Here is a 13,245-nt window from a genome sequence, read left to right on the forward strand (position 1 = left end):
AGGAATGGAGGTCATCCTAATCTATGGAAGTAGTCAAAGTTTTCTTGCCGAAATGAGACATGAATAGATGGTATAGATGACAAAATACTCGGGTGTGTTTCTGGATCAATAAACCCAGTCTAACATATTTCATCAGTATTTACAGATTTCTTTGAGCTCAAAATGAGCCAATTTAAGATTATCTTTTAAATGAATTATTTCTCTTAATTCGAATTTTTAAAGTTTTTGAATTGTTTTTATACAGCTTGGTGGCTGATTTGTTCCCACTCAAGGCTATAAACGTTAATGCTTACACATAAATGTGTGTGTGTGTTGGTACTTTTATATGGATGGTGGTTGTTGTGAGTATTTTACATAAACGCATAGCATCTATCGGACGAGAATATGAAATATTATCATGACGTAAATATAGGCCATGAATGTTATATATCGGCTATGTGGTCTTGTGATATGACACTCGGAAGGTCCTCGGTTCAAGCCTCGCTCGGCGCATAGTTGAGTCCTTGGACAAGGTTCTCTACTCACATTCTCTCACCGTATCAAATGTAAAATGAGTACCTGGTCGTTAAATAGCTTTGTGTCTGTCCGGGGGGAGGGGGGGGGGGGAATTGTAATATGGCCTGAAAGGCATCATTTCTCGTTCTATATTTCTCGTTGCTGTTAGTCGGAGACCATTTGTAAAGCGCTTTGAGCACGTTTAGTAGATATAGCGCTATATAAAAGCTCAAGGTTGTTCTTTGGTGTATATGTGTGTGTGTGTGTGTGTGTGTGTGTGTGTGTGTGTGTGTGTGTGTGCGTGCGCGCGTGTGTGTGTTCATTTTCAAATTCACTTTTCAGAATCGGGGTCATCAAGACATAAAACCAGATTGAGTTGATGGGTCACGCATTTCAAATTAGCTAGGTGTTTCTTTGTCCTTTGTTGATCTACCTGCATTACGAAAAGAAAAAAAAATGAATGACCTTTTGTCACAGGCTGATTTGCCTGTTTGGCTGATCGGGGATCAGTCAGACTCAATCTGATTAAGTCTGAGCTTTTTGGCCTTTCTTCTGTTACACTGACAAAATTCCTCTTTTTTTTATTATTTTGGCCAGAATTTAAAAAAAAATATATGTATTTACTTCATATATCGATATATTGGAGGCGTAAAATTTCGTCAGTGACTCCTAAACCCGAGACTTCTAAGCGTCCAAGACTTGCCGGGTTTCTCAGGTATTAAGACATCTAGGCAAGATGAATGGGTGTCGTCTCCACGTATGGCTTTACAGTATTATTTTATGGCCTAATTTATTTCAGGCAAAAATGAAATAAATAAAGGTGTTTCATCCATGTACGCCTCTTCTGGACTTTTTGGAATATTAAATAAATGCCATTGACCTCGGATTTGTGATTGCTCTATAAATGTCGTTGTGACATTAAATCATCTATTTGTCTTTATCTAACGTCTTTACATAAATGATGACCTTTTGACTTCTCTCTGATATTTATCCTCCAAATCTCGCGCCGTTTTTATTTATTCTTTAAATATTTTTGCAGACCGGCCGCTTAAACCAATAAGATCAATTTGCATATCTACTGACTTTTGGAAGTTAAATCGAGTCTAATTAGTCTCTCTCTCTCTCTCTCTCTCTCTCTCTCTCTCTCTCTCTCTCTCTCTCTCTCTCTCTCTCTCTCTCTCTCTCTCTCTCGCTCTCTTTCTCTCTCTTTCTCTCGCTCACTCTTTCTCTCTTTCTCTCTTTCTCTCTCTCTCTCTCTCTCTCTCTCTCTCTCTCTCTCTCCCTCTCTGTGCCCCCCCCTCTCTCTCTCTCTCTTAAAGACAAGTACCAAAACCTATGTCCAATTTTTCTCACTTTAAAAAATATGTTCAAATTCGTTCAACACACAGTCAAGTTTTCATGATAAAGCTTTCAAATCTGTAAATTTATTCTCAAATTAAAGTGATTTATATTATCTAGATAATATATGGAATGGCATTTACAATACTAATTTTTTTTTTTAACCGCTAGTCCAATAGACCAATTTGAGAAATTGATCCACAAAGAGGTGAAATCATTAAGATACGGTTAAATTTGGTCATTGCTTTATTAAAATTGTTCCAATATAATGTTATTTCGACCATTTATACTTCACACATCATGCCAGTCTAAATACAAAATTGAATCACACTTCGGCTAGGAATCTTGCACCTCAGGTTTATAGAAGTCCCCACTCCCACCCTCTTCCCAAAGTAATTCGGACTTTTATAAAATACTTAGTGTTTTATTTTTGTTGACTGTGATAGATCAGTCTAATTATCAAAAGAAATAGAGCCGAGTTTTATGTGGGGTTTTGTTGTGCGGTTTAACGTTTTTGTGGTATGACACTCAACTTCATTGCCGTACTCTGAAAAATAAGACAATACAAAACAAAACAACAACAAAAAAAAAAAAAATAAATAAACAACAACAAAAAACAACAACCCAACGCATTAAAAGAAATTTGAAGGAAGCCCCGGGTTTAAGAGTTTTTGACAAGATAAAGATCATTTTAATCGATCCAAAAAATAAAAGATGTTTTCTTTTTTAATTTTTTTTTTTAACCACGGCAGTTCTGAGCTGCAAGGTCTTGATTTGATAGCTGTAGGTGGCGTAAAGACATTTTGGAAAATGTTCTTTACTCTCAATTCTAGTGCAGTCTTTGATTTCTGATGAATTTATCGAGGAGTTCGATATCGTGGTTATTGTGTGTGTGTGTGTGTATGTTGTTTGTGTGTGTGTGTGTGTGTGTTGTTTGTGTGTGTGTGTGTGTGTGTTGTTTGTGTGTGTGTGTTTGTGTGTGTTGAGAGTTAATTGATTATGCGATAGTAGATATTTATGTATGTTTGATCAACATAATCGTCTATGTCGTCGTTGTCGTCTTCACCATCATCCTCATCCTCACCCACTACTCTACACAACTGTCTCCATTTCAATCCCTCACTTATTTCCTCCAATGTCTTCAAGATTTACCGTCATAATAAAAAAAGAAAAAAAAAAAGAGGAGCGATCGATTACACCTGGATTTAACCCTTTCTTGTCCCGAGTTCGATTTTAATCTAACCTGTCATCACGTCAAACTACTTCTATACAACCAAAAGAGCATAGCAATATATAACAGCGTCGGCTGTTCCCGTCGTCTTGTAGTTTTATAACATACATGGTAAGAAACTAAAGCCTATATTATTGCATTATTTGAAAGAAATTCGATCTAGGCGTTAAAGGGGTTTATAAATAAAGAAGAGATTTTTAAAGAAGAAAAAAAAAAATAGACACAGGAAGCTGTGGAGTGTTTGGAGGTGAAACCTTGCAGTGTGAAGTTCGTGGAATTTCCTGTGGTCGTGTTCCCTCTATATTATATTGGCTTTACCAGTTAACTGTCGTACTCTAGAAAAACACGTATTTAAAAATTTGGCCTGAAAACTCGTCCTTCAAATGTCGATCGATGTAAACGAACCTTATCTTGGCAAAAACTCTCAAACCTGGGACTTCGGTGAAATCGATCGATATTTGAGTTTTTGGGCCAAATGTTTAAATCCTAGTTTTTCCAGCTTATATGGTAGTTAACTGGTTAAACCCATTTTCACATTTTGGCTATAAATCTTACATTGGTAGACTGATATGACTAGGAACTTGTCGAAAAATCCTAAGCCTGAGACTCCAAAGAAGTGACCCTCAGGTTCATGTATGTAAGACTTTTCGACAAGTTAGGAGTCATCTTGATTTTGATCTATCGATTAATGAAGTAAAAGTTGTATTTTTTTATGGCCAAAATAAGAAAACAATATTTAGCCAGTGGTGCGGCATCTTAGTCGTATGTGAATGAAGTGATTGTGCAGGTATTTCTGCCAACGACTGGATCGGCCACATTTTTTTGGTTAGAAGGATGGATGGATAGGGGGAGAGATTTAGGATTAATTTAAAATCGTCGAACGTGTAGCTATCTAGTACATGATCCACACTTTTATATTTAGACAAAAAGCCTTTTTTAAAAACTTAATTTAATTTTGCCAGAAAACCCTAACTCCAAATATCGATTGATTTAGATGACGAAAACTTGTCCAAAAGTCTTAGACCTTGAACTTGGATGGTCATTTATTTGATGTTTCAGGCTTGAGACGATTTGGTAAGTTTTGGGTTATCTTGATCGACTGGTGTTTGACGTTAAAGTTTTCTGGCCAATTTTTTAAAAAAAAAGGTGTTTTGGTAGTGTTCGGCGGCCTAATACTCTGTATTTATACTAGCTCGTAGTCAACGTGTGTGGATTGTGGATTTTAGTTTGTGTATTGTGGATTAGAGAGGCCGGGTTTGTGTGTGTAATTGTGTCTGTCTTCTTGTTCTGTCAGTTCAGAAACTATCGTTTACTCATCGCGAAGGAAGTCCACTTTTTAATATTTAATATTAGTACAGATTATTAAAGTTTATAGCTTATTTGAACGTCCTGTCGTCAGGCTGACAAAAAACGTAATTGTTGTGATGGAATGTGATGATGTTTTTCTTTCGGATTCGGATATGTCTTTGTTACTTCAAGAGTTTGCGGTGAGTGGGTAACAGGATTTTATTTGGTGCTTGGTGTCTCGTCTGTTGTGAGGTGTTTGGAAGGGGAGGGGAGATGGAACGTTCTTGTCAACAATGACAATATTACTTAATCTACACCTACTTGTAAATGTTAGGCCTAACTATGTCTTAATCATCGAACGCAGTCCGTTTTGCTTGTTTATTATGGGATGGTATGGGGTGCATATACGCCCGTTGTTTGAATTTTGACGATTCATAAGTTTGTCAGAATCTTTAATTGAGAAACGATGATGTGGTAACATTTTAGCCTAGATCAATTTTTCATTCATTTTTTAAAGGGAAACCCCGAAACGTCCACACTGTTCGTCTCTGGTTTTTTAAAAAATGAGCTAAAATGTTAGGTACCCCGTCATTATTGATCATTTTTTCAATGTTCAAAAAGCAGTGCAATTTACAGTTCATAAAGGATTGTATATTCGATACCTTGTATGACCGAAGGGCTAGAGCTAGCTCAGCTGATCACTTTTTGTATAGCATGGAAAGACACATTTGTTTATTTGATAACAAAAATTAAAATCCCACACGATGTAAGAGGTAATCAAGACTCTAAAAATAGGCACAGTGATATAGATTATCATGATGACCTGCTATCCTGTCTGTTTGGCCATAATATTACGTATAAAGGTCAATGTGGGTTTATGGTTTACTTGTTTGTTTGTTTTATTTATTAATTTTTTTAAATTGGGGTGGGGGGGGGGGGTTGTTTTTTCTTTTAAAACAATTTATTCCTCTTCTAACCTTTCCGTCTTTTCCTCTCCACTTCATCCCTTCCTCTCCTTCTGTACCCGCCTCTACATTTTTTCACATCCCCCCCCCCCCCCCCCCCCCCCCCGGCGTTCTCCCCACCTCTTTCTTGTGTGTACTTTTCCTCCTTTTTTTCTTCCTCCTTTTCTTCTTCTTCCTCCTCCTCCTCCTCCTCTTGCTCCTCTACAATCACCAATCACATGTTCTGTTGCGTCCAATAATATTTGTCACACCTTCCCCAACCCGATAACACACAGGGCCCTCTCTGTGTCTATCATTATTTATGAATCTTGCCAACGATAACGTTGTAGCATCTTGTAGTGTAATGCGTTGTTAATCCTTTCACGATGGGGACATTAATTTTTTTTTTCTAATCACAACAAATCTCCGTTCACAACCACCGCCGTTATTTGTCTGAATATGGTTACAATGCAGACCTACATGTCAAGCGATTTTGCCAAGACAGCAGTAACGGCTATGCTACTCAAGCATCGTTGCATACATCGCTACGGCTGCTCTCTTGACGAAAATGGTAGGATTTACAGTGGCTGGTTAGAGTAAGATCTAGGACTTCATATATAGATGTCACTGAGTAAGATAGATCATCGCCTTTAACGAGTCAATGTGGTAACAGCTGCTGGGATAATATCGTCTTACCGGTCAGATTGCGTGTGAACGGCTATATTGGAATAACTATCGATTTTGTTGGGGGTTTTTTTTTCACGCCTATCTAACTAAAATTCGATATCATTGTTAAGCTCTCTCTGACGAGTATGGGGGGTCTTATTTTAAAGCACTCGACTTACAACCAAACCGATCGGTTTATTATGAAATCGAGTAAAGACCATCTCTCTCTCTCTCTCTCTCTCTCTCTCTCTCTCTCTCTCTCTCTCTCTCTCTCTCTCTCTCTCTCTCTCTCTCTCTCTCTCTCTCCCATCCCCATTTCCTCCCACTAAGTGATTGAGTATCTGGAGATCTTTGGGATATTCTAGTGTCTTATCCAAAGGGTGCGATCAATTCCTGCCTTTTTACCCAATAATATGAGATATGGATAGAACTCAGGCTCATTAAAAAAAATTAGCCGTGCGGTCTGACTGTCTGCCATCACAATTGTTGGTAAACTTCTTTAACCCGATTGTCGTACTCTGAAAGAACTTTAAAATTGTGGCCAGAAAACTCGTCCCTCATGTATCGATCCAGTTAAAATCGACCCTCATCATGTCAAAAACTGTGTTTAATAAAGTCCTACGTTCGAGAGTTGTGCCAAAATGAGGGATGCATATTTTTTATTATTCAGGCGATCGATATTTGATGGACGAGTCTTCTGGCCAAGAAGTCCCAGGTTTGAGAGTTTTTGATAAGATTGGCTTCATTTTAATCGATCAATATTTGAAGGAATAGTTTTCTGGCCATATTCTTTAAAATGCGTGTATTTGTGTGTGTGCGTGTGTGTGTGTGGTTTTTCTGTGTGTGTTTTTTTAAGGGGGGGGGGGGGGGGGGGGGGTCAGATTACGGCTGTAAACTACCTCAATAGTTTGAAGGGTTGAACGAAGTAGCTATAGATCAGACACCTGGCCTTACCTACTGGAATCCAGAGAAATATCATTGCTGATAAGATAGAGTCGATATTAACCTCTCACAGGTGTGATTCGACTTTACTGTTACTTGACATCATAATATCTTATAAGACATCATGTTCTTGACGTGTTCAGAATAGTGCAAAAACAGCAGTCAGATTTACATCTGTTGGTGAAAGCTAACATACTCTGGCAAAAAAAAAAGGAAAAAAAAAGAAAGATTTTTTCTCTCACTTTGATCAGAAAACTTTGCTTCATACATTTATAGATTTATAGATAAAGATCACCCATCAACTTGTCAAACCGTCGAAGACCAGAGATTTGTATAGAAGGCCCGTTGACTACTTTGAAATGTTAACTAAGGACTAGACTATTAAACACGATGACACCGAGAGAGAGAGAGAGAGAGAGAGAGAGAGAGAGAGAGAGAGAGAGAGAGAGAGAGAGAGAGAGAGAGAGAGATTGTATGTATATGTGTGAGAGGGAGAGATAGAGATATAGAGACGGAGAGTGTGCATGTGTTTGTGTGTGTGAGAGAGAGAGAGAGAGAGAGAGAGAGAGAGAGAGAGAGAGAGAGATTGTGTGTATATGTGTGAGAGAGAGATAGAGATATAGAGACGGAGAGTGTGCGTGTGTGTGTGTGTGTGTGTGTGTGTGAGAGAGAGAGAGAGAGAGAGAGAGAGAGAGAGAGAGAGAGAGAGAGAGGAGACTCTGTCTTACACTCATCCCATTAGCGGTCTGGATGGTCTGGACCACGCAGCCTACTCGTATAATAATATAAAGTCAAGGAAAAGATAGATGTGTGGATTGTCCGTGTTGGACATGTGCGATTGGTGTCGCCTCCCTAGGGGTCACCTACTCACTCCTTCAATCATTCCACCTCTTCCGTGTGAATAAAATAAATTTTGCGCTAGCTAACACCCAGAGTTCGAGCCTCATTTTCGGCATCTCTTGAGTAAGAAACTCAGCTCTTATGCTCACATTCATTGCGACGCTGCACTGAAGCCTGGGCTATTTTGAAATAGACACTATAAGACCCGGCTCCCTGCCATGAATACATTTAAATCTCTCTCTCTCTCTCTCTCTCTCTCTCTCTCTCTCTCTCTCTCTCTCTCTCTCTCTCTCTCTCTCTTTCTTTCTTTTTTTCTTTCTTTTTTTTTCCCCTCTCTCTCCCATCCAATTACTCTCCCCTCTCCTCACCAACATGTCCTCACCTGTTGTTGTTATGTATAATTAGAGTCACGTGATCTATTTTATTTCTTCCTCTTTGTCCAAGGACGAAATACCTGGTATAAGCAATATACATGCCACACTCCTGCCCCCCCCCCCCCCCCTTTCTCTCTCTCTCTCTCCCTCCTCGTCTCCACCCATCCACTCTCATTATACTTAAAATACACCAAAAACTAAGAACATTTTTGATATGTATGTATGTGTATCTATCCATCTATCTATCTATCTATCTCTATATATATATATATATATATATATATAGTTTCTCGACTAACCCCCTCCCCCACCTCCATTTATTTTATGATTTACTGTTATTATAACGGTCGAACTTCGGCATTTCTGAGAGGAATGTTTTTGTAATCTTCAAGAAATACTATCTCAAACTTCCTCTTTTTGTTTACGTAACCAAAAAGACATACCGATGCATTGTACGTACATAGATCTGCGCTGGAATAGGTTACACAATTTAGGTCTCAGCAATAAACACGTAAATAATATAGAGAAAGTACTGATCGGGCACAAGTGCAAAGATTGACTAAAATTTATATTAAGGTTGTTAGGCATTGCACAGAATGCTTTGTTTAGGGGAGAAAAAAAAAAGAGAGAGAGAGGGAGAGAGAGAGAGAGAGAGAGAGAGAGAGAGAGAGAGAGGGGGGGGGGGGGGGGGGGGAGTGTGGTAGTTCTCCGCCCTTGTTATTGTGAAGTTTCAAGTGCCCTATATTCAGTACAACAGTTTTTTGTGACGGTCGGCAAAAAAAATAACATCCACACTATCATTAGAATCGTTCCCAAAATCAAGACTTTATGATCCCGCCTTCATTTTTTAAAAAAATCTGATTGGAATAATGACAACATTTATCAAAGAAATTGAGAGCGACTGGCACCTATCGAATAAGAGGACTAACTTTTTAATGTGTCGTGGAAGGGGAAGTTGTCAATGTATCAAATCTGTTTAAACTTTATCAGCCCTTTGAAAAGCTTGTCCCACCAGTCTTTGATGTCAGGCCTAAAGTTTTGGCTCATTGTTTTTTAATAGAAACAGATGAAAAGTAAATATTTCCATTTAAAAATAATATAATACCAATGTTTTGGTGTGTGTGTGTGTGTGTGTGTGTGTGTGTGTGTGTGTGTGTGTGTGTGTCGAACGGGGAAGGGAAACATACGGAGTTGGGATTGAGGGGTGGAGGTGGGGAATGGATGCTCTTCACTGATGACTTTCTACTCTGTGCCTATTGCCATCAGAGATTCTGGCTACTTTGGTGATGACGACTGGAATGTGACCGATGAGTCATACCCGTCCTTGTAGAGTCCGCTCTGCACTGTACTCCGTGACCTGTCCCCCTTCTTTTATCAAATCATTGTTATTATGGCCCTTCTTGGTGTGGTCATAGTCCTATACAGCCTTGCTCTAACGAAACGCATTTCCCACTTTTAGATTACAGTACGTTTATTTCATGACATATCTAGAGATTAAGATGTCCTCCAACTTGTCAAAATGGTTTAAGCACGAGACCCTAAAGAAGAGTCTAGATTTTAGCCCTTTGAGAAGCTCGGGGTCGTCTTCGTCGTTCTACCTAAGTTAAAGTTTTCTGGGCAAACTGTGGAAAAGCTGTTTTACTAGATAGAGCACGTCAGTCCAGAATTCCGGACCCCAAGCTTGCTACCACCAGTGAAATAAATTATGTTACTAATTAAAGGATCTCGGTGTGTTTATTTATACTTGCATCTATATCGGGACCTTAGTCTATGTTTGGAAATTCTCGGATACCGTATCTGGGACACTTGTGTGTACTTTCCTCGCCTTGCTCAAGTGCCGTGTGATTTCATTATGACGTAGGTAACGTCCCCTTTTAGACCAATGCTTCTATATTATTTCTGACAAAACAATCTTTTTAATTTTTTCCATTTTGGCCAGAAAACTTTTACTCCATAAAAAAAATAATGTACAGATAAGTTAAGATGTCATCCTATTTGTTAAAGATCTTAAACCTGAGACTGACAAGGTTACGTCGCGGAATTATCATGTTTAAAACTATCTTACATGATGGAATATATTTCATTTATCAATATATTATTAAGAAGTAAACGTTCTCTGTCCAAATGGAATAAACTGTGTTTTGTTAGCGTACATAGTGGAGACTTCTGAGGAGGTTTAGTGAGATGCCAAGTAGGTCCTTGCAGTGTGGATGGATATAACACTTCAGTCATTTTCCACCCACATGTTTTCATGATGTTATTGTTATGATTCAAGCATTGCCATGTCATCTTCACGCCATTTTGTCATCTGTTATACTTCATCTTGACACGATTGTGTCACTGGTTGTCTATAAGTTGTATCTGTGGTGTGTGATTTTGTCGTGAAGATATACTGTTGACAGGGAAATCAAATCGAATACGATGAGACATTTAAATAGATATAGTGCGGTTGACGACATCTCTTGGTAGCTTTATTACCTTCACTCCAGATTAACTCTTGGTTCTATCTTGGAACTTTGTTTTGGATCCATGGAGGAAATAAACTTCGTTTCGTGACTCTTTGTTTGGATCAGAACTTGATTCCTTGCCAATCTGGTTGCTTGTGTTGTTATTACTGTTGCTGCAGTTGTTGTTACTGTTGTTGTAATGTCACTGCTGCTGCTTCTGATACTGTTGTTTTTATTGTTGTTGACCGCTCTGCTGCTGTTGTTGTTACTATTATTGTTATTGTTGTTGATGGTGATGATGATGATGTTGTTCCTAGCCAGTCCCTTGTACCCTTTTCTTCTCATCTTATCTCTTTTACTCCTCTTAGTCGTTTCACGGCATTTCGTAAAAGTACTAAAATTCTTGGTCTTATGAGACAACAGTTTGTAATGGTAATGATGTAATGAAAATTCCAAATTTCCAAACTATTGTACCACTTATTAATTCTCCTCCATTCTGTCCATTCCATTCCAGAACAAGGAGAAAGAGATCAAATCAAAGGACGGTCATCGGTTCGTGTCGGCTTCCTTCAGCAATTCCAGTCTGTGTCAAGTATGCAGCAAGTCTATGGCAAATAAGGCAGCTCTACGATGTGAAAGTAAGTACATTTGGTTATTTCGACAATTGAACCAACTTACCGGTGATGTTTAATTCGAACTCGGACGATTCCAATCACAAATGGGGGACAAATGAAGAAGAATTACGTGACTGTCACGCTTTAACTCTCTCCTTTCCAGCCATTTTCAGGATTTTCCCCAAAACTTCACACCCATCGAACACAAAAATAGATTTTTTATCACTCAGACATAATCCCAGTTAAATTCTTGCCATACATTATTTCTTTAGCAAAACTTGCTCTACAATACACTGTTCATTTTCTTGAAATTTTATGATGTATCTATCTACAAAAGAAATTAGAAAAAGAAAAATTTTAGTTGTAGCGTAACGAACGCGACAATTTTCCTATAGTTGGTAAGGAGAGGGTTAATGTGCGTTAGAACAAACTGATCAAATAATATAACGAGATGGGGCACATCCACACATACATGCATAATCTATAACACTATTAGAGTCTAACTGATATTTAAGAGTGGGTGGGCATTTGTTCCCCATTCGTAATTGGACTCGTCGGAGTGAGTTCGAATTAAACTCCAATGACAAGATGAACTTTATTAATCCAAAACAGGAAATTACATTGTGTTTTGCATGGCTCAAGGTGAAAGATAAGATTTTTAGCAGGATAGATGATTATACAACAAAACAATGACATTGTATCAAAGCTAGTTGGGATTAGTACCTATTCAAATTTGTATAGAGAACCTTTACCGGAAAAGTGGCCGGATGGGTTACAGTGATCGTGGAAAATTCCGGTCCCTACGTTAGGTATGTTATTGGGTTAAGGCTTTTATAAAACACACAGTGCCCCACTAAACTCAGATGTGATCGAGTACCTGGCGATAGGCAGCGACGGATATTGGAAGAGAGTTTTATTACAAAATTGACCCCCCCCCCCCCCCCCCCCCCCCCCTCCTTTATCACAGTGGATAGGTACTGTATGAAATAGAAATATAAACTCCCAAAAAGACCCCCAAAAATATGAAAAGCTTGAGATGCACGTATTTAAGACACCCCCCCCCCCCCTCTCTCTCTCTCTCCCTCTCTCGTTCTCTCTCTCTCTCTTTCTCTCTTTTTTTCTCTCTTTCTCTCTCTCTCCCTCTCTCGTTCTCTCTCTCTCTCTTTCTCTCTTTTTTTCTCTCTTTCTCTCTCTCTCTCTCTCTCTCTCTCTCTCTCTCTCTCTCTCTCTCTCTTTCTCTCTACGGGTACGATTATGTCATAACGTAGATATCAGTGATACCAATCACCACAATTGAACCCGGCCTACCTCCATACTACACCCTATTCACACCGGGGTCGAGGACAGTTAAGTAAGGAGGAACATCCATAAAACACCAGGATCCAAATTATAATTACTGTATGTCACACACCCTACCGCCACAGGAGTCGAATATCACCACAGCTTACTTCAATCTACAAGCCCCCGACAACCAATCACATCAAAGCTTACTTCAAAAAGTATCGAACGAAATTGGACGGTTTTAAGTAGAAGTGGGGGTCCTGATAGCTCAGTTGGTAGAGCACTCGCTTTTCACCCAAAGGGGCTAAGATCGATCCCGGGTGCAGTCGATATGTTTGTTTTTTTTTCTAACCCCCCCCCCCCCCCCCTGTATATCCAGAAGGGAATGTGTGGTTGGGTCCGTTCGATCTGGCTGGAAGTACTTTTCGATAGACCTCCGTCCTCTCCAAAGGATTGCAAGTAATTGCCATTGTCTGTTTCACTCTTTGTGGGAAAGATTTCCTGACTTGCTCTGAATGACTACTTTTTAAAAAGTAGAAGTAGACTGTCCCATCTATTTTCCAAAATCTCATTTTCACTTTCTCGATTTTAAAATAAAGAATGTCACTGTCACGTATAAATCCTCCAAATATTTAAAAAGAGGAATGATCTCTAGATACAACGGGTCAAATCTGTTATAGGAATAGACTTACAATGAGTGGATTTCGATATCATAATATTTACCCGAATATTGCCTTATTCTGAAGTAAACAGAATTTTAAAAATTGGCCACAAAACTCGTCATTT

The 13,245-nt window shown here is 38.8% G+C and overlaps 1 protein-coding gene across 1 annotated transcript in view; it reads left to right on the plus strand.

Annotated features, from left to right (window-relative positions):
• LOC144964703 (uncharacterized) overlaps positions 1 to 13,245 on the plus strand; it is a gene marked incomplete in the record, with an annotated part of 278,871 nt that overhangs the window by 202,097 nt on the left and 63,529 nt on the right. Inside the window, 1 exon segment of the mRNA XM_078899236.1 lies at positions 11,079 to 11,202. Within this exon segment, the coding sequence (XP_078755362.1) occupies positions 11,079 to 11,202 (124 nt within the window).

Source organism: Berghia stephanieae, chromosome 2, assembly GCF_034508935.2.
Source record: "Berghia stephanieae isolate SIO BIC M18660-M18661 chromosome 2, UCSD_Bste_1.3, whole genome shotgun sequence".
Taxonomy (NCBI): Eukaryota; Metazoa; Mollusca; class Gastropoda; order Nudibranchia; family Aeolidiidae; genus Berghia; species Berghia stephanieae.